The following is a 23024-nucleotide window of genomic DNA, read 5'->3' on the forward strand; positions in this document are numbered from 1 at the left end:
GCAATTAACATTTGCCAACTAATTTTAGTAACTTTGCATGCAGGACCAGTAAACAGCAGGTACATCACCACTTATTTTACTAGTGTGCAAACTAGAACAAGGGACAGGATTTGCATGTAGAATAGCAAAGAACCAGCTCTGTGCTGCTTTACAGGAAGTATAATGTTAAGAGATGAGTCACAAAAGTAGGTTTTCAGTTTGGAGGGGATATATTTCTTACTTAATTACTGGATATAGTATAGAGCACATTTTATCCTTATTGCAAACTTTAGCTGTTTAATTAGACAGATTAGTTTATTTTTACATCCACTTGCAGTCCTAGATAAAACTGTAGAGTACAGTGAGGGGAGAAGTCTTTAAACCACAGTAACAAATACTCTTGTTATCAATGTATTTTGCCCACATTCAAAAAATTTTTTTTGCTTGTTTGCCCCATCACCTCATTGCATACCCTTCCATCTTATCTACTGCTTTCTGTCTGGTTATTCCTAATCTTTGGGTCCTTAGAACCCCCCGCCAGGAGTAAAACTGCTTCAGCCATAGGTGAATTGGGAAAGGGATGAAGAAATGTTGAATGGAGCTCACATAAGTTCTCCGGATCTGATGGTCTGTTTATAAACATTTGGATAAAGTGCTTACTGCCATCAGATGTCTGCCTATAAACATTTGGATCAATCCCTTAATGCCATCAGATATCTGGCTGTAAACATTTGGATAAAGGCCTTAACACCACCAGATATCTGGCTATTGGTGAGCCAGCATACTTTCAAGGAAGCAGTACATCCAACAGTAGAAAAAAGTTATCAAATTTTCTGTTTTTCTTCTGAAGCAAAATAAACTCAGTCTGTGATTTTTTTATGTTTTACATTTTTAAAGGACTTCCACATTTATTTTTAAAATACATTAACTTGGAGCATATATTAGCAACTAATATAAATGCACTATATATTTTTTGTAAAACTTACAAGTGAGCAATAAAGTTACTGTGTATATTTCAAAGTATTTTTTTGGGTTACCAATGGTTTTACTAGTATTGGTTTATATTTTTTCACTTTTAGGGTAAAAGTAATGTTTCAGTTTATTTTTGCTTCATATGGTGCTTGTATAAGACTATTTCACCTTCTAAAGATTCTAGCAAAGTTAATATTAATAGTTTGCACATACTTCATTACAGTATCGTGTTGTTAAAAAGTAGGCCGCGGTGGTGCAGCAGTTAGCATTGTCGCCTCACAGCAAGAGGTTCTCCTGTTCAATTCTCTGCTGGAGCTCCTCCTGTGTGGAGTCTGCATGTCCTCCCCGTGGTCAAGTGATGTTAGACATGCAGGTAGGTGCGTGCGTGAATGGGCGTGCCTTCTTTGATGGTTGGGCGTCAGGCTGTCAACTCAGCACCGTAAAAATCCACTGCCAATCATTAGCGGACGGGAGTTCCGCTATGGCAACCCCTAACCAGGAATACCCGAAAGACTTACAGTAGTGTTAAAAAAAAATCCTGAACACATACCTTCCCAGTGGCTGCCACCATTTTGTTCCACACATATTCCAGATTTGTTTCACTTGTTTTTTAGATGTATTTTGGCATATTTTTTTTAGTTCATGTATATTTGGGGTGAGGTCCTTGTGGATCCATTAGGTATGTATAGAGGTTAGTGATAATTTGGTGGCATTCACTGCACTGTTCCATTTAAAATGGGTAAAATTAATGATGGCGTCTACATTCCCCAACTTCTTTTCTGTAAATATCAACTTGTTTCAGAAGTGTATTTATCCACTTTTTTATTCTTCTGTATAAGAAAGCTGTGTTTTTATAATGATAGTATATAGATGGTCATGACTACTGTGTGACTTCTCTTTAATAAAAGAATAGTGTGATGCCAATACAAAATTAAAACAATTATAAATGTTTGTTATATATTGTTATATTATAGGTTATGCTGGCATGTGGTCATGGGTGCAGAGGGTTGCACAGATAACTGGAAGAGGTGTTAAATGGACATCTTGTGGGTATACTGCTCTTTTGTCTGGTTACCCCCCTGAGGAAATGCACTTTTTATTGATGTCTTGCTTTTTTATATCATTTACCTTATGGTTCATAGGCAGGTAGTAGGCTATCAGCCCACTGGCCTGTACTTGCCACACATCAGAGAATAAGGGGACGATAAGGCATATAATAAAAAAGCCAAGCCTATAGAGGGTGAAGGCCAAGCAACACCCAACTCTCAGCTCCCACTGCTGAGACAGAAGTAGAAGCCAACAGTAATGCATTCCCTGTGAAAGAAAAGACCCTTCTAAAGGAAAATCTTGGAACAAGTGGGCTAAGATGACACCAAGGATTAGGTGATCAAGCTGATAACACCAAAGGAAATGACAAGCTCTCATTAGTTGCTGAAAAATTGTTTGGCACATGTTACAATTAAGGATATTGCCCATCTGTTTTTATTTTTAGGCAGATCAGTACAAAGGAATGTGGCCAATGCGATTGTTAATTGAAACCTACAGTTAGCCGTATGGTACAATGTAGGCAAAAGGAATATTCATGCTCATTTTAACTCTGACAGTTATGATGCATATTCACCATTAAGAGAATTCATTCCTCATAACTATCCCATGCAGGTCATGCAATTACGAAGCCTATCGATCAATTCAAATGTTGCCTAACTTTTGTCAAACATACTTCAAATGTCTCTGGACCTTCAGAAAACATAACTGGGAAAACTAAATTAAAAAAAAAAAAAAAAAAAAGCCCAGAACTGAAAAGCTCTTTGGTACAAAAATGCCTTTTAATCACCTAAGTCATAATCAAGAAAAGTCTAATGAAAATAAAAATGCAAATAACTGTTGGAAAACAGTTCTACACCTTTGAAAACAAAGCTCAATCAGCAGGGTTCTACAGTGATGAAAGCAGAACTCAACTGCAGTGTTTACACCAAGCACAATGCTTTGCTACTTTCATCTTTAACATCTCAGTTTTAAACACGTCACTATACAGCTAACATACTTTCAAGTTGTACATGTTTTTATTTCCGCTTGATTTTAATAATGAAAAAACTAATTAATGGCACTGCTGACTGCATGAAAAGGTAACCTGATATGATTTAAATGGTAAGGCAAAGCTAAACTATTTCATTGCAAACCAAAACAGGTTATCCCAGAGGTATATCAATGCATCAAACATTACCTCTATCATAAAAGAATATATACAAAAATAATACAAAAATAAAATCTGAAAAGGAATGCAATTTAAAGAAAAGTCATGAAATATTTTACATTCGTTACTGCCCTGGTGCTCAGAAACACTGCTTCCAGTATGCCCCTTCTGGATTCCATACTAATTTCAATATTTACTAACTGAATCTACACATTTTTAATTCCAAAACAGGTTTTGTCAATAAGCACAGATGTGCATATCTGTTACAAATAAATAAATATGTGGGAAACGTTACTTGTACAAATTGGCTGAATATGGAGAGCGCTCGTATTTAATTCTGAAGATCACCTTTCTGTAGTTTACTATTTTCGCTTAAAGTATAGGAAGAGACTGAAGTACAACTTTGGCTTCAAAATCAACTGAAAAAGTGCACCACATGCAACAACTCAGAAGCACTTTCCTTCAGCAACAAGGTAAATGGGACACCTGTGGATAACTAGAGTCTAGAAGAATATGTTCTACATGAATAAGGCATCAGTTGTCCAACAGTACATTAATAACTAACATGGGGATTTCTAATTCTGCTAGCCAAACTCTTTGCACTACTTCACCATTAAAAGACAAGGAATAATCTTCTTTTTTTTAAATAAAAGCAAACAAAGGAGGTAACAGATAAAAGAAAAATGATTTAAAACCAAAACAAAAAATCCCTTTATATTCCATGGCCATCTTCAAAATTTCTGGTAGAATGTCAAGTCATTGATCAGGAGCATTTAGGAACCTGGAACAATAAATCAGAAAAGAAAACATGAAAAATATTTACTTGTAGGGTGTCCATCATATACCGTAGGCATGGCCTTTCTATGGGACATTTCTTACTGATGTAATATACATAAGCCTGCCTGGCAACTATTTTAAACATGCACATACCCCCACTACAAATACTTTAAGTAGGTAACAGTCTGCTATTGTTGAAACTGCAATACATTTAAAACAGATGCCCTCTACATCATCAGAAAACAAATTCAAATCAGAGATCATAATGAAGACAACATATGTACAAGTGACTGATTTAATCAACAACCTTAATTATTTTGATTCCGGAAGTCATACCTTTCATCTACTGGTAACAATATAGTAATGTGAGGCTCCTGTCACTATATGGAAGCTTTGGGTAATCCTGCCCAAATGCTTAATGACACTAGTTATATCCAACAGCAGCTACCTCCTCCTCCAGTACATACTTCACTGCAAGCATTGCAGTTCCCAAAATGATCATGTTAACCGTGCAGCATGCACCACTTCAAATTTCTGCTCAGAAGAGGAATGGCATCTGCTCATTTCACTTTTCAGAAGTTCACTTGCTAAACCAATCGCTATCATTGTATTTTAGTCTGAACTCACACTACTGAGGAGTTCTATTACAACGGCGGTTTGCTTTTGGCTGAGGTGTTAGAGATGCTATTCACAGCTTTCAATGCTATGTTGCACTGGAATATGCACTGCCAGCTTCTATATGGGGTGGGGGGGGGCATATATCCCATGCCCTGATGTCATCAAAAGCTGGTTGGCTAGTCTGAGTTCATCTTAGATGGTGAATTTATAAGCTTTTAGTTTTGAGGGAACTAATTTTATTTTTGCCTATTTCCTGGATTATTTCTGATCACAATAGGAATGTTTTTATATTTTTTCTCTCAGGTCATTATCATGTAGGTCATAAAGTCGCAGTGCCTTGCTACAGAGTATTTACATATACTTAAGCAAGAGCCGTAAAACAGTTGTTAATCACAGTTTCCAGAGTAATTCTTTTCTCAGATTCTTCTGTTAAAAATGCTCCTCTCTACTTCTCTTCCACCCATGGAAATCAATGGATTTGGGCTAGGATATTTCCTCTACAGATCAGAGTGACATCCTTCAGGATTTAGATAATTATGGGATGAAGCACAGCCTCCTACATATCCTCAAATCCTGATACATTTTCTGTTTCTTTTGTTAATGACATACACCTCCATACCATATGGTGACAGAGTCCTACTAGTAATTTCCCCACCACTTTAAGCCTTAAAAGTCTGTCCTTTTCAGCTACTCCATCAGTGGTGGACTTCTTTAAGAATAATCCCTTGTTTTAAAACCAAATAAAAAACAGAATTTATAATCCCATTTCCAACAGCTCTGCTAATTTACTTATTTCTAATAGAAAAATAGTAACATTCTGTGAGATCAGGTCCCTGAAGATTTTAAATTTCTAGATAACTACTTCACAGCTAATCTAGCTGCAACAGAAGTCTTACATTCTAAAGTTAATAAAAGGCCAAACCATTGATGTCTACGCCTCTTAAGGAATCTGTGTTGCGTTTGTTTTTCCCCCCACAAATACATAAAAATAAAAACACAGTTTAGATGAACTAAAATTAATTTTTATTGAGCCACTGAAAATAAATGTGTACTTGTATCTACTAAACTACTGTATGTTTAAGAGCTGTGAACTTCTTCAGATCAATGTTAATGCCAGAGTAACAATGTTTCTTACCTGTATGTTACAACTCAACAGTGCTTAGCTCAATTTACAATCCAACATTTTCAGTACAACATAACTTCCCACCCCCTAAGCTTAAAAGAGTGAAACCTCAGTCAGATTGTGTTGTGAGAAGATGAAGTATCATGATCAGTTTGAGGTGGGGAGGGGGTGGTAGATGACCACAGAATGGCAAAGGTCACAAAAACTGATTGTGGCACCTGAACTGCAAAGGAAAAAATGATGTGTGGTTGAAAGAATGGACCCTCATGAGAGTTGCAAAAATTGTTTTGGTCAGTTTGGAGAGCACAGTGTGAGTGATGAGGAGTCTTAGTGAACAAAATCCTTTTTATATTTCCAAATTAACATCAACTGTATTAAGACCACAAAGTATCAACTAGCTAAGCAGACTAGGTGAAAACAGGATAACAATAAAAATGTGCAAGATAAAAGCAGTGTCTAATACTGTATGTACAAAATCCCATAATCCAATAAAACACAATCAAACAGGATAGGGGCAAGGTAGAAGGTAGGATGGTGCATGAGCTACTAGTGGATATTTGGTAAGACAGGATAAAAGAACACACATTGCATCGACTGCAAGGGAGAAAGCAGTTAGGGAGTAAATTCTGGAAAACATTAGCTTATTTTGGAGGTTCTTGTACAGGAACTAGGAATGCAGAGGGAAAATCAATCTCATTGTGCGGGTGAGAAAACTAGAATGGAGTTGTGACTATGAAGAGGGAGACAAAAGTACTAGAGAACGGGAACTGGTAAACACCTAGCAGTGTTCATCCTATACACCTAGCAGATTAGGTAGTTTAAAGATTTTGCTGCTAATATTAGAAATACATAGCATAAAATCTTAGGACACATGAATGTGAATGAAAATGCATTTCAGAATGCATCATAAAAGCATTCAGAGTACCCAGCTAGTTAAGGGAGAGGGAAGGTTTCAGGGGATACATGGGGAACATAAAAATGAAGAAAATAATGTCCAACAACTTATAAAAACAAGTGGAAACCATCCCGTGTGCGCTTCCTGTACCTCTGACGGTTTAAATTGTGAAAACATCTGTATGCAATTTAGAGGGACACATACTGGTAAAGCATTCATTATCAGTGAGCACGAGGCAGTTCATGCACTGCTACAGGATGACAAGTGCTATCAGGCTGGCAACGGAGGGTTTTGTGTGCTGACTCTCCATTAATGACCAATGCTGTAATATCTGAATTAAGCAAAGATCTAAAGGATGGATAGAGAAGAACTACAGCTGTAGACGTCTGCTCAACTGGTTATGTAGCTTAAGCTCATGCTTCTTAGTGCAAATGGTACACAGGCTGTGCAGTTCTGTGCAGCTAAGAGGATGCACAACATATATAGATAAGTAATTCACCACGTAAGAAGATACCCTTACTGTATGCAGCACAAGGTGAGACGGAATTGTATTTGTTGTGCACTACCCACTATGGGAATGTTACCACCATGCTAGTCCGCTCAAAACGTGGAGTAAATCCAACAGAACAACAAAAAAAAAACTTTAAATAGAACAAAACTTTCGTGGCTCAAGGCAGTGATACAATTAGAAAGTACAGTTGTGTAAGAACTTACCATAACAGTGGACGTCCTACTGATCACAGTTTGCAGTCTTCCAAAATACTGGATTATCTCGCCAGACATGTGTGTGGCCCTAAGCCCATGAGTGTAAGGATATATAAGCGAATTTCTGAGCCTAAAACCCTCAGACGATCTCCAAGCCAGGAAGTCGGTAGACACTTAAGGAAACTTAAGTGATAGGTCAGCTAAGGAAGAAAATGGTTCCCCCGCTTGGTTCCTCTGAGAGGTAAACAAATTTAGAGGAAAGGGGGTGGTTGGGTGGGAAGGAATACAGCAACAGTGATCAGTAGTACATATACTGTTATGATAAATTCTTACACAACTCTCCTATGTCTTTCCTTAGATTACTGTTGCAGTACTCTAAACTGTTGGGTGACTTCCAAAGCTTAAGTGGTGTAAATGATGTTGGATGATGCACAGTACAGCTGCCAAGCAGTCCAGAGAGAACTGACTGGTGAATGCAGCTCTGGATTTGCAGAATGCATCTACTGTGTAATGTTCAGTAAAGTTTGCAATGGGGACCCAAAAGCTGCTTCTACAATAGCTCTCACTTCTAACCACTTGTAAAAGGTTCCAGAAAAAACATGTGCCCTCACTGGTGAAGGTAAAGACCTGACATGGTAAATATAACAATAGGGGACGGATTTAGAAATTGAGTTTACAACAGTTCGTTTTCAAAATGGGCTAATTGACTTCATTTCTTGGAACGAGACAAATAATTGGTCAGTCTTGCAAGACAAACTGACTTGTCCAAACAGAATCTGAGCTATGTACATACAGCAAGTGCAGGATTTTTCTCCCCTAATTTGTGGGTTAGGAAAGAAAGTAGAGAGAATGACTGATTGATTCAGAGATAAGACATTAGACATAAAAGACAAGGACTGACCCTCAAAGACTTTGTTTTCATGAAAGATAAGGAAGGAAGAAGATGCCATCAGGGCCTGTAGAGCACAGACTCATTCAGCTGATGTCAGGGCAAATAGGAGTATGGATTCACCAAGTATAGAATCTGAGAGAATCAGAGGCTGCTGGCTGAAAGGGTGGAAGAACAAGTTTTGTTTTTCCAGAAAAATGTCAAATTCTCAGGAAGGTGGAAAAGCTTTCCTAGGAGGTTTTATGTGAAGTATACCCTTCAGAAGCTGAGGAGACATGAGGAAGATCGAGAAGTAAGCAATCAGAAATGGCAGAGAGATATGTCATGATGGAGGAATAAGCCAAGCCCACTTTTAAGAGTTCACACAAATAAGACAGGATAGTAGGAGCACCCATTTGTACAGGGTCCTGTTTACGAGCATGACACCAAATAGAAATTCTTTTCCATTTAGCTATGTAAGATTAAGTTTCATTACCTCCTCTGGAACCTAAGCATGTCCTCAGAAATTTGGTGTCTGAAAGGAATCAATCCTATTATTCACGATGTCAGGTTGAGAGATGAAGAAGAGAACTCTTCTGTTATGTAAGCAAGTCCACTTTCTGAGATAGCTTGTGGTGATGACCCCTGGCTAGGTGATAGAGAAGGGAGACCCAATACTGCCTTAGCCAAAACACAGTCACCAGTAGAATCTTTGCTTTGTCTCTTAGTAAGATTTTTGGAAGAAGTGGAAGTGGAGGGAAGGGATAAATGAACCTCTCCTTCCAATGGACAGACATGGCATCTATTCTACATGCTTGAGAACAAGGAGTCCTCGTTTAAAACATAGGCAGTTGATTGTTGTAAATAGAGGAAAACAGGTCTGTCTATGGGATACCCCATTTGTGGACTATGTCCAGGAAAACCTCCCTGTTCAACATCCATTTGAGAAAGTCTTCCCTTGGTCTGCTATGAAAATCTTTCAGGACATAGTCCAGTGAGGGGATGCATATAGCATGAAGGGACAGGTTTGTTTTTGTGGCCTGGTCTCATGCCATAAAAGCCAGCCTGTGCAGCTCATAAGATCTGGTTTCCCTCTGCTAGTTTATATATCACATGACTGTGTTCTGGTGTGTGAAAATTCTGAGATGTCTTGGGTCCCAGCAGTGGAAGAAGGTCTGCAGAGTCTGTATTAGTGTCTGATTCAGGGCCACTGGGCATGAACTCTCAAGGAGCCCATACATGTCCCCCACGTAAAGTCTGATCATTTGTGTGCAACTTCTGTTGTGTTGTCTGCATTTTGAAAGGTAGACTTAGGTTGATGTTTACCTGTGAGATCCAGCACTGGAGTTCTTTCTTTAAGCAGGGAAGAAGAATAGGTGAGCCCAACAGGTAGGAGTGTAACCAAATGGATTTCAAGTACCAGTAGATATTTCTCATTTACAGCCTGGCAAGGGCACCATAGGTATGGTTCCAGCCATAAACCTCAAAATGTCTGAGGATTTCGCTTGCAGTGCAAGTCCTATGAGGTAAGAGATACTGTTTCTTGTCTGTAGGCAGGAAAATCTACATGAAATTAGTGTCCAACCTGCAGCCCAAAAATACTAGGTCTTGGGCTGGTTCCATAGTGGATTTCTTGAGGTTTTCAGTGAACCCAATGATATGGAGTAGTGATATGGTGCAATTCAGATGGATCACAAAAATTTGTGGAGAGATGCCTGTATCAACAGGTTGTCCAAACAAAGGAATATCTGAATTCCATGCATCCTACAGAAGGTTATTACTGGATCCAGACACTTTGTGAAAACCCTCAGGGCCATAGAAAATGCAAAAGGCAAAGCAAAAAGTTGAAAGTGTGATGAGTAAGCCAAAAACCTCAGAAATTTCCTGAAGGGAGACTTGTAACGTGCAGGTAGGCATCCTTTAGATTTACTGACACCAGAGAGGCTTGTGTAGAAATGAAGGCCAGAAGAGTTTGGAGGGAGAGCATCTTGAAAGATTGTACCTTGCGAAAAGTGTTGAGAGAGGACAGATATAATATAGGTACCCATTCTCAATCTTTTCTTGGAACCAAAAATGTCTTGAATAGAACCCTTTCCTATGTACTGTTGTGGCATAAGTTCTATAGTGCCTTAGTTGAGAAACGACTGAATGATGCAAGAGAGTAACTAACTGAGGTGGAGGGATGCCCTTTAATGGAAGGACTTCCTTCTAGGCCATTTTGTAATCAGGCTTGATAATGGAGAGGACCCATTTGTCTGAAATAATAACCTACCACTTTCCTTTAGAAAAAGTAAGCCTTTTGGACAGGTGGAGATTGGGACTGAGGGGTTGCAGCAGAACAAAGGGTATTCAGGTTGACTTGTCTATGTAGGATTAGAATCTGTCTCTGGTTTGTCTTGGTACCTTTTCCTAGGCATTTTCTTGCTCATATGAGGAGGACTGTTTTGAGGCAAAGGTAGTGGGTTTTGCAGGGTTGTTTTTGTGGTACCCGGTGATCAAAATGAGGAACATTTGTCTACAAACCATAATTTTCCCCTGTTCTTGTAAGGTATTAAGCAAACTGGCAGCATCAGGGACAAATATCAGATTTCTATATAAAGGAGAATTGAGAGGCTTGGCTTAAATGTCCTCTGGGAGTGGCTGACAGCATAGCCATGCATACCTTCTAATTACCAAAGCTCCCCTGGGGAGGCTTCCGCTGCATCATAGCTGAATTTGATGCTATGTACTTACTTTTTCTAAAGGAAATTGGTAGGTTATTATTTCAGACAAATGGGTCCTCTCCATTATCAAGCCTGGTTACAAAATGGCTTAGAAGTCCTTCCATTAAAGGGCATTCCCTCCACCCTCAGTTAGTTATTCTCTTCCATTCAATCGTTACTTGTGAATCCACTTGTGAAGCCTGTGCAATCATGGACAGGACTTGTTGCCTACTGGCTGGTCGTTCCATAGAAGCAAGTTGTTTAAGCACCCCATTATAGGCAGACAATATTTAATCATTTGGGTCCGGTGGTTTATAGCGCTGAAGGCAAGGGTGGGTGAAGTATACACCCTTCTTACCCAGTCTATACATTTCTCTGCTGTCTTTATCTGAGCAAAGGGCATTATGAGCACTTAGAAGTTTAGAAGGCTTGCCTGTAGTCATAGAAAACATGGCAGGATCTCCCAAGGTATTCTCGTAGAGAATTTTTAGATTATCAGGTGCCATATAGAATCTATCAAGCTTTTAAGAGCTGGTAGTTGACAGAACGGAGCAGTGGAAGAGGATGCAAAGGCATCTAGAAAGGCCTCCATGACAGAAGACACACAAGGAGTGCCTACCTCTAACAGATTATAACATATTTTCTGCACACCAGAAATTGGTTTTGATTCCAATTTGGGGTGTTTCATCATATGTTGTGTGGTTTCCTCAAATTAAGCTTCTTCAACAGTGGAGTCTAAGGTGAGAGAAAACCATCATCAGAGGCCACCTGGTCTAGGAAATGAATGAGAAGAGTAGGCCAAAGAATGCTCAGAGACTAAGTCCACCTCCTCCTATGTAGAAGAGGACTCAAAATGTCTCTTTTGGGCTGTAGCAGGAACAGGAGTAGGTTATACAAAATATGGTGGCTTGAGTGTTATCACTGCCTTAAACAGGCCCTGGGTGAATTCCATCCACTCCTTTTCCCCTCCTTAGAGGAAATGTTTGTTTTTTTTTTTTTTATATGGGACCCCCCCTTCTCACCAGAGTCTGTAATGGGGAGTCATTTCAGACATGCAGACCTCAGACCTCCAGATATTGGTAGTGGACACCAGAGAAGGAGTTGTGCATACCACAGATTCTGAGATCTCAGCAGGTATTTCTGAATCGGATTAAGCAGGTATAATGTCGGGCCTAGGCCTTTTAAATTTTATCTATGGTACAGTCAGGACATCCGGGATGGAAGGGTCTGCCATCTTAGTCTGGTTGAGCTTTCTGCATTGAGGGAAGAAAGTCACATCCATAAGGTTTTAGGTATAAAGGAATGTCAGATCATACAATTCTTACAATTATGTCCTGCATCTAAACAAAAGAGGCACTGGAAGTGAAGATCAGCAATCACATTCCCCTCCTAACTTACATCTAATAAAGTACCAAACAGCAATACAAAAAAAAAAAAAGGAAGGTTCCCCAACAGGGCACTTAGCTAAACCATTGAAGGACTATGTACCCTTATATCTGTAGGATTAAGTCACACATTGGACATATACCTCCATAAAAGGTACTGGCTTCAATACACAGGCTGGACATCCATGTTATCTGGTGAGATATCCCAACAGTTTGGAATACTGCAACAGATCTAAGGAAGGACATCAAAACAGCAGTAAAAAAAAAATCAGAACAGCTCAGAATGGGTAAACTTCAGCTAGCAATAGCAGACAAGGCAGTATTAGGTAAAAATGACTACAAACTAACATGGGGAAGGGTTAGTGTAATATCAAGAAATCCCGAGTGTTGGAATGAACACATCAGGTGGTAATTAGTCTTCCTCTCAGCTGGCTATAGTAAACCTATCTTCTCAGATTATCCCCTCAGCTGAAAAGGCTCTGGCCTGTGTGAGCAAGCAGGACACAGGCTTAGGATGAGAGACTGTTCTCAGGGTTGTAGCTGATGGTCAAAGTGAAGACGGAGATAAAAGGTAACAGCAGCAGCTCCAATTGCTGGGTGTGGATGGTCATTCATGCAAGGAGAAACATGCATGATCTTCAATCTAGCAGCCACTACAGCAGGTAGAAAACATTTATGGCAAACCTAGAAACAGTTTCTAGATCAAAAAGACTACAGAGATACATCCTGCACGGCTTAAAGATTGGAACACAACAGTAAAATGCTTCAAAGCTAGAGTGATCCACCCATGTCTCTAGGCCAAGAGTTTTACAACCATAGACATTCAAATCCTGATAAGTCTGATCAAGCTGGAGAGATCCAGGATTGGTTTCAACAGAAACAATTTTTGAACATAGCCTGTTCCTAACTATGATTACTTCCTTCAACAAGTCTCTCCAAGTATATCCAGTCCTGAAGGAAGGACCTGGATGACTTTTTGATAAAACCTGAATATCAGAGTCTTGCAATTTCTTCTCAGTGTCCCTTGCATCCAAAAACTTGAAAAAAAAATGTTTTACTGTTGCTAATGAATTAAACAGCTCTTCTACCCAAATTAAGCCAATTAAGTTACACATCTCTCAAGTCATGATATGAATCTTGCCTGGTCTAGTAAACCCTTTGTAACTGACATTATTATTTTGAAAGCAAGTCTTCCTTAAAAATTCAAAATAACCATAAAAATGGGCGGGGAAGAAGAGAAAGTCACCAAGTCCCTGTAGAAGTAACACAATCAGTAGTAAACACTAATCCACTTCAGACAACTTTACACTCTTCCATTCCAGGTGTTGGTGTAGGAAGCAAACATCATCCTCTTCTGTATGAATGTCCCATATTCAGTGGTCTAAGGATCAAGGGCTGTGGGCAGAAAAGCAAAGATATCTTCCCTTCCTACACATTGTTTACTACAACACGGTAACAATGCACACACACTCTTGGCAACATTTTAGCAATTTTATTTCAAAGCCTAATTAAATAAAAGGCCGGCCTGCCACAAAGCACCAATTTTACCATTATCAAAATACCTACAGCCATATCCTAAGGGAACAAAAGCTGTAGAACTGTCAACATTTTGTGGAATTTAAAAAATAATCTGTGTGTTCAGCACTTCATTTTACTGATCCAAAGTTCTGTCATCTTCTGACATGCAACAAGCAATTTTCTAGAATCCAAGTTTTCTTATTTTCTGGACCATTGTTCATTCCTCAGTTTTCACTCCACTTGACCAGTTTAGGGAGTCAAGATACTAGAAGCTATTCATACTAGCAGTGGGCATTAGGCAGGAATTCATTAAGGACAAGACACCAGTCCATTGTAGGACACACACAAACTCACACCTGCATATATTTGGAGAAATTCTGGGATAATGTCAGTTCACTTAGCTGCATATCTTTGGATATTAAAGAAAACTGCAGCCACTGAAAAAAACCCACACAGATGGATGCAGGAGGAGCATGCAATCTCAGGGCACATCATAAGGCAGGTAATGCCTACTTAACCTGGTCGACTTCTTCAGGAAGGTAACGAAAGCTACAGACAAAAGCAAAACAGTACACATCACCTACCTGACTTTGCCAAGGCATCTGATACAATACCTCACTCAAGGATTGAAGACAAACTTACAGAATTAGGCATACACCCATATGGCATCTGGCTCACTGGTAAGACACAAGTTAGGAAGGTGAACCATCAAAATGAAGCCAATCACTAGCACAGTCCCACAGTGATCTGTGCTGGAGCCTCTCCTTTTTGACATCTACTTTTCTGAAGTCAACGCAAATCTCTAGGGCCTCACTGATTGACCAAGACTGCAGACAACTGCCAACTAGGCATGGTCACTGAATCCCCTAAAGAGACAGATATCTTAAGAAGGCCTGGTACTGACAAACAAATGGTGTCAGAACCATGGACTAAAACGCACAAAAAAATGCATAACAGTAGCCATTTGAAAGACTACAAACTCTGGAAATTATACACTAATATACCCCTAAAAGTAGACTCAGTGGTCAGAGATCTGGGAACTCGTGTTAACAGTAACCTCACCTTTGACCACTACCTGTCTACTGTGATGACAAAACTATTCTGTATCGCAAAACTTATAAGGACATAGCATCCAGGTCCAAGGAGGTCATTGTTCCATTGTACTCAGCTCTCAGACCAATCATCATGTACAAAACACCCTTTGGCATATTCTTAACCAGGCACTTGTAACCACTTGAAAGACCACAGACGCTCCTCACAAAAAGGATAAAGGGAGTGAACAGCAACTCTTATGTGGACTATTTCTAAGTGCTTTTCCAGTATTACATCTCAGACTGCTGCACACTGATCTACGACTAGCTTACAAGGCATCTGCTGATTCCACAAAGATGAATCTGTTGCACATCCACAAAACAGATAGCATCAGAAATACCTAATCTAATGACCAAAACGTCATCTGTGACAAACAGGACGTGTTGAATGGACAGGTATATCTCACAAAGACCACCCCCTTCTCTAGAACAGGCCCACCTCTATCCATGTGAAACAAACCTCATCCCTAACCCTATTCAAATACAACTTGAAACAGTGGGTGGAAAATTGCAAATGTACCCGATTTGACACCCATGTCCCTAAAGAATGAGGGTAGCCTGTGAACACACTATGTGCACAAGCATACATCGTAACCATAAAAACCCATTGGGGTGTTGGCCTAATGTCAGCAATTTTTTAGTAGATTTGGCATAAGCTTAGCTAGTCAAAAATAGCTCTTAAGCGGATATCCCAGTAACCAACGATGAACCTATAAGAAAACTAAAACAAGAGAACCAAGCAGTGGCAGACAGGGAATCAAACAGGGGAAATCAAGGGCTGCAGCCTCATGCTTCATACTGTAAAATCCACTAAAACAAATACCTCTAAACTTTGTGCCCAAGAATTATGAACAAGGGGGACAAAGGCCCAAAAACAGAAACAATTTTTAATTATTATTCTAATTCACTTAACTCAACAGAACAGGTTTTCCATGAGCATATATTTTGAATAAGAAATATGACACTGGTGTCTGCCATTAATGACTGCAATTCTAATTTAATATAAGATTAAATGTTTCATGAGAAACAGGGCTAAAATTTGAGGCAAAATCAGGGACAGTTGACAGATGTGCCAAAACTCACAACTTCATAAGGACAACAGGATCTCAAACTGAAAAAGCAATTTCCTACAACGTTCTGGTTTCAGACTGGCAAAACAGCTACCAAGCGCCATCTTTCGGTTAAATGATTTAACTACATCAGAACACTTAGAATGTTCAGAAACTTTTTCATATTCATAAAATAATAAAAATATTCTGGAACCACGGAGAAAGTAGGAAAAATAAAGCACTGTTTATTGCACGTAAACCACAAGGACTTTCACAGTCAACGCAATTTTTATCAGAAACTTTTTCATAACATAAAGCTTCCTTAAAACAGTCTGCCACATTTTTTTTTCACTGCCTTATCTACAAACAAGGACATGAACCAGGATCCTTGCCAGCAGCCCAAATAAGTGTTTGTCTTTCTGCAAACAATGACAGGAAAATGTGTAGAAAAATTATTTCTATGCTACACTATGGCAGAATATGTTTTTTTCCCAATCTTTTTCAGATACCTACCACTTTGTCAGCGTCACATGTAACAAGTTAAATCCACCATCAAGACTTTATATACAGACTTATGGAAGACAAGGTCCAAAAACACCAAGTCATTGCAGACTGATGCCTGCATACTGAATTATAGCAGTGAATCTACTGAAAAAAAATCCAGTCTTACAAGAAAAGTACCCCCAACGCAGTTGGACCAATTTTTTTCTGAATAGTGATGGTGTTACAAGCAGGGCTTTTTAATGCAAGGTGCAGGTTTTGGGGATAGCATGCATTAAGTTGGGAGTGTAGGTGGGGCTTGCCCAACTGCAAAAAATATATATATTTTTATTTTTTTTTATTACTTTTTTTTTAGTTATGCTGGGTTGAGATGAAGTATGGGATAGATAGTTTTTGTTGAGTCACTTATTCTTAGATATTCTTTATTTAGGACAACTGACAGAAAGCAACATCTTATACATGGGCTCAGTGTATTTCATCGCACTCTCCTTACATCACGTTTCATTAGCAGCATTATTTTGTCAAACTGCTGGTTCATCAAGGATGCTGGTTTTTGTTTTGCAGGATCACTACACAGTGAGAAGTGGAATTTTGCCCTTTTCCACTGCTTTTTTTTTCTCACAGCTGGTATATATAATTAGCAGGGGGTGTGGGGGCACTGGGATGCTTGCCCACCTACATAAAATCCTGTTGCATTTTTTTTTAAATGATTACATTTTTTTTTCAAACACCTTTACTGAATTATCACTTGTGACATAAGCAAATTTACACTCATATAAAAGCAATCAAAATATATCAACATAATCATACTTCACATATACTGCTAAACATCACAAAACGTATGCAATATTACATCTGACCTTTTTTTTTTTAAACAAGAAACATTAAATGCTGACCATTAGTGTATGCCAATTTAGTGACTCAGCAATTTAGTGTAATATAATCATATATATTTGCAGCTTTTTAACCAGGTAAGTCAGCTAATCTTTTGACCTTTTCCAGTCATGACCTGGGGGTACAGTAAATATTATAAACATAGGCAAACAATGTAAAGTACAGTCATTAGAAGCATTAAGCATTCATATTTAATAACAGTATATATACGCAAAACATATCAACATACATAGGAAAAGGTTAACAATGCAATGCAGTACACCAGGTGCAAAATTTGATTTAACACATGATCATATAAATATCTTTGTGCAGAACCTTGAAAAAGAAAACAGTCATCAATGGCTATGGTACATTACGTGAAAGTTAAGTATAATAAAATGAGGGACATGACATGGTTATGATTATGTACAGTGGGATAAAAAGTTTTAACCTGTGTCGTGAAGACAGCTACAGCTAGATTCTTAGTGAAAGTGTTCCTTTCGTGTAGCATTGAAGGAGTGCAAGTCTGGGTTGCATCTCATCTCACTAGGAAGGTTGTTACAGATGGTCAGAGCTCATTCTGGATAAGTGTATTTCCCCCCATGTCATTCTTAAACCTTGGATAAGTGAATGTAACAGAATTACCCTGTATGCTTCTTAGTGGGAAATTAACATCCCCAGTTAACAGCAACTGTTTCAGTAGTGAATAGTAACCATTCTTTAGAATTTTGCAAATTAAAATAACATGAAAATATACACGTGTGTGTGTGTGTGTGTGTGTGTGTGTGTGTGTGTGTGTATTTTATCCTCAGTTGATCAAAATCCCACTTACTTGACTTTCAAAAGGCTGACACGGAAAACCCAAACTCCAAAAGACCAGCCACTCGGAACACTGACAGATCACTACAGGTAAGTAACTGCTTGGCCAGAATGTTGACCTTTGCCTCTGACCTCCGTGGTAGTGGGATCATGGAGCTGGCATATTTAGTTAGGGGGGTGTGGTGGTGCACCCCCACATGGGCGGGTTTTCTTTGCTTTGGTGTTAGTGTGTTCACGGGGTTGGGCAAGTGGTTACTTACCTGTATATATATATATATATATATATATATATATATATATAAAATTATATTATACACACACACAAAGCCTGAAAAGACATCATTGGGGACATACTCACAGGTTTCTTAATAAACAGTTAGCTTATCTGGCTTTCCCAAATCAAGGTTTGCAGTCTACAAAGTTATCTCCATCACATTGAAGCAGGCTGTATGCACCAAAGTCCTAGCCCTCAGCTTCAGAAGTGTATTAAATCTTTACAAGAGTTACCCCTGTCCATGTCCACAAGAAATACCGAATTAGCTATTGAACTTTATATGTTCCAGGTCTGCTAAGTGACAACTGCTTGACTGGTCAGGGAACACACTAGCAATTCCTATAATGGAGACTGAATAGAAAAAACAGATTTGCATATATCAAGTCCAACACTGCCATTTCTTGGAATATGTTGTCCTCTCAGAGGTATGGGGAACTTGGAGTTGGGTAAGCATATGTTTGGGGGGCTTGACCCCACCATCAGGGTGTGTAGGAGGGAGCTTGTCCACTGCAAAAAAAAATGAAAGGAGAAGCATGATGTTTGATATTTAATCTTCTGCATTTCTAATCTTCTTTTTTTTCCCCAGGAGAGTCAGGGCTCTGAATTTCAAGCCCCCTCATTTCAATAGGCCTCTATAGAGGAATTCACTTCCTGGTTTGCAGTTTTGCAGGCTGTTTCTCTTTACACATCCCACAATAGGCAGTTTAGTTCTCACTAGCTTACTCATACAATCAGTGCTGTGAACATTTTCCAATCATAAGTTTAAGCAACACATTTCAAAACATATATCCCACTTCCCTATACATGATGTTACAGCTATGCTGCCCTCCCCTGCTTCCAGCCAAAACAATTAACAGTTGCTCCAGAAAAACAGGCTATTTGCACAAAAGTCCAAAATCTAACCAAAGCTTCTGTTTAAATGCTGAAATCCACATGTCTTGGGGCTTTACCCAGTTACTGAATCCCAGACAGAGAATATTACCGCCTGATGCACTGCTTCCAGATCACCTTTTTATACAATTCAGAAAAGACATTTCAATTTTCATTTAATTACTGATACAATCAGTACTAGGATAACTTTCCCAGCATAAGCTTCAGCAACACATTTAAAGGCACATACTTCATTTCCATACATATGACATACTTTATATACACTTCATATGCATAGTTACTGTGACCTCACATTGACATCGCCCACTAAAGCTATGTATCCACATATACTGTACACAAAGCAGACTAAAAAAATACATATCAAATGAATCCCCATTTTACAACAGCAAACCTATCCCACCTTACATTAATCAACAGTCTCCCTTAAACTCTCTAATGGAACCCCTTTAATTTTGAACCTCTTATTTATATCAAATTCATCTTAGTCTTCCACAGCCCTCCCATGCTCAAAAATTTCAAAAGCCTTTTCTTGGTTTAATTAAAACATAGCCATCTGTCTACCCCTTCCTTTCCTGGCCAGAAATGACCCCCAGTGTTCAGGAAGACTCAACAATCCCATGTATGTTTCACTTTCTGAAGTATGAAATTCTTTCATCACCTCAGGTAATCACCCTGACAACCAAAATTTTAGATTCCTAATTAAACATACAACCTGCCAGTTTTATATATCCTCATTAATAAAATAATGCCAATCTTAAAAGAATCATTAGCTCTTTACTTCAAAATATTTCCAGTAAGATTATCTGTAGATCAATATGCATGTATACCTTTAAAAAGCTTTCTAGGGGCTTGCACAAGTGTATAAATACTGAGCACTTGCAAGCCTGACTGCCATTTTGTAGTAAGCCATTGAGATGTAAACATCCATGTCTGTGTAGTATGTCAGTTAATGTTTGTTTATATTTTGTACTGCTGTTATCCATCCTGATGCGTTTCTTTGTAATAAAGCATATAAATGAACTACCCCGCCTGTTTGTCTTCAATAGTAAACCAAGATGAGTGACATGGTGTCAGAACTGGGATCCAGATATCAGACTCAAGATGAGAAGGTATTAAGTTAATGGTGGAGTAATACACAGGAAGGGATCATCCCCTCTGCACGTATAACTCACAAAAAAAAGGTCAGAAACACATTTCAGGTATCAAAACTTACTTAACTGATTTCTTATTCACAAAATATAAAATTAAGCACTCAGAACACTCTAAACAAATTTCTAAGTAAACAAAATGTTCGAAATTGTGACATGCTGATAGAAAATATTCAAATAACAATGGAAAGTGTTTGAAATAAAGTCTGAATCGCAAATAAATGTGTAAAATAAGGAAAATAACTGCATTTTTTGCTATGAGCTACTTTTTCACATTAAAGCAATTTGAGATATCCAATGTATGCAGAGAGTTTGCGAGTCTGTGCAGTATTACAGTACAATTATTTTGCAAAAAACAGCCATTTGAAAGCATATTTCGCAAAGTACTTTTCAAATAGTTTATTGTACATTTGAATGTTATTGCAAGCACTGGCTGTGTGCATGTTTGCACATAATTGCAAGTGCCATTGTTTTCAGTGTGTTTGGGCATACTTTGTTGGCATGGCTGAAGGATTTCAAAAACCAACCCCACTTGTCTTTGATAATAATATTGCAGAGGACTGGAGAATGTTTAGCAAGAGTATGACATTTTCATATAAGCTATATTTTCTGATAAAGTTGACCATACAAAGGCATTTATTCTGCTTAATTTAGCTGATTCAGAAGCCATAGAAAGAGAGTGTTCATTTGTGTATGTACCTAATATATTTGCAGGAGAGGGGGGAAACTGTCACATAGTGGTACCAGCTGAGTCAAGGGAAGACCCCAAATGCTTAAAATGTAAAATTTAGAGAAATGTGTAATCCCCAAATGAATATTACAATGGAAAGGCACTTAATTTTACACAAGGGATCAAAAGCCTAGTGAACCTTTTGCAGCATATATAATGGATTTGAGAAATAAAGCTAAACTGTGCAGATTTGGTGACTTAAGGGATGAGCTGATAAAAGGCAGACTTGTAGTGGTATTAAAGATGATACTGTGAGAAAGATTTTGCTTCTTTGAATAAGGCCATTGAGATTTGTCAGAAATACGAGCTCACAGAAAAGTGCACAAATATGCTTACAGATGAGAAATGCATGCTTCCAGTATTTTCTAGTGCTCATGTTGATAGCATGTAACATGTGGTTAAAAGAAAAAGGCCCAAACACATGGCAGCTAATGTAAGCCCTGCAACAGTCACTGGGAAACCCCATGCCTTTCTAGCAAATTCCAGAGTGTGCACATTCTCAGTGAAGTGCAAGGGTGAGTCAAAAAAACTCAAAGCATGTTCCCTCACGTAGTCTCATAGTCAACTGTCTTAATTGTGGTGCAAATCATGAACCCAAAAGAGAAAAGTGCTTAGCTTTTGGTCAGCAATGCCACAAATGCAGTAAGTGGAATAATTTCAAAAGGTTTTGTAAATCAAACAAGGGGCATTCTTTTATTAAAAGGGAACATTCAAAGAGACAAGTTGATCAATTAGAAAGCTGTGACCCTACTTTTTATGTTGATAGCGTGTTTGTGGTTAATGAAACAGTCAATGCAGTAGATTTATGGGTAAAGAAGTATTTTGTACTGTTCGGATAAATGGAAGACCCACAGAGCTCAAAGCTGACACAGGTTCAAAGTGCAATGTTATTTTAGCCAAAACATTTGCTTGAGTATGTGCTGGTGAGAAGCTTAATTTGGCAAAGTGTGCAAAGTGAAGAAACTCACACTGACGGTTCATTAGTGCTTTCATGTTACTGTGCTGGGAACAGCTGAAACTTGCAATTTTGTGTGGTCAAAAAGGCACGTACTTTATCCAGATCACCCAGAAATTCCACCAGACAGCATGAAAATGAGAGACTTAATTTTGAAGTTATGGAAGTGAGAAATTTTTCTTCCACGTGTCTTGATGAGCTTAGAAGTCATACAGCCTCAGATCCAGTTATTCAGAAGCTCAGAAATTTTATCAGTTGAGTATGGCCGTCAAAACAATCTTGCTTACCAGTAAAAGTGGACCTTTTTTTCTTTACAGAGATGAGATCTTGCTTCACAATGGTATCATGAAATGTCCAAAAGTGATTGTAGTCTTTACAAGAGTACATTACTATTTTGCATCGTGGCCACCCAGGAACTGATTCTACCAAAAATGGGTGAAAGGATTAGTATTTTGGCCTGCTATGTCACAGGATATTGAGAGTACTTTCATCTTCTTCTGTTATGCAATACCACTAAGCCACATAAACCGAAAGAACCACTTCAGCTAAACTAGCTTCCTGAACTACCTTGGTCGAAAGTAGCTACAGACCTTTTCAAATGGAATGGTCAACATTACTTGGTGTTAGCAGACTCTTATTCAAATTGGTTCAAGATTAACCTACTTCCTAATCTAGCATCCAATATTGTCATTACTAAGATGAAGCATAATTTTCCAGTCCATGGTAGCCCGCATAAAGTTATTTTTCTGACAATGGCACACAGTTTAAAAACTAAAAAACAAAATCAAACCAAAAAAGAAGAGCAACCAAAGAAAACCAGCAAACAATCACAAATAGATAGAGACAATCATATCAAACATCAGTGTAAAATAAAATCAACTATCATAATCTGTCATTTTCAGCCAACAAGAAATACTAATAAACTCAATAAGATCTGAAGGAGCTGTGCCATTCAAA

At 38.4% G+C, this 23024-nt stretch overlaps 1 protein-coding gene across 2 annotated transcripts in view; it reads right to left on the reverse strand.

Moving 5' to 3' along the window:
- Positions 1-2758: 2758 nt before the first annotated feature.
- The window catches only part of CCDC50 (coiled-coil domain containing 50), an 830503-nt gene continuing 810237 nt past the window's right edge, over positions 2759-23024 (reverse strand). For both annotated transcript variants that reach the window (XM_044070392.1, XM_044070390.1), the window contains one exon: positions 2759-3926. In XM_044070392.1, the coding sequence (XP_043926327.1) occupies positions 3919-3926 (8 nt within the window). In that variant the 3' untranslated portion in view covers positions 2759-3918. The remainder of the gene's footprint in view (positions 3927-23024) is intronic.

Source organism: Protopterus annectens, chromosome 4.part1 (assembly GCF_019279795.1).
Source record: "Protopterus annectens isolate FY-2018-M chromosome 4.part1, PAN1.0, whole genome shotgun sequence".
NCBI classification, from domain to species: domain Eukaryota; kingdom Metazoa; phylum Chordata; order Ceratodontiformes; family Protopteridae; genus Protopterus; species Protopterus annectens.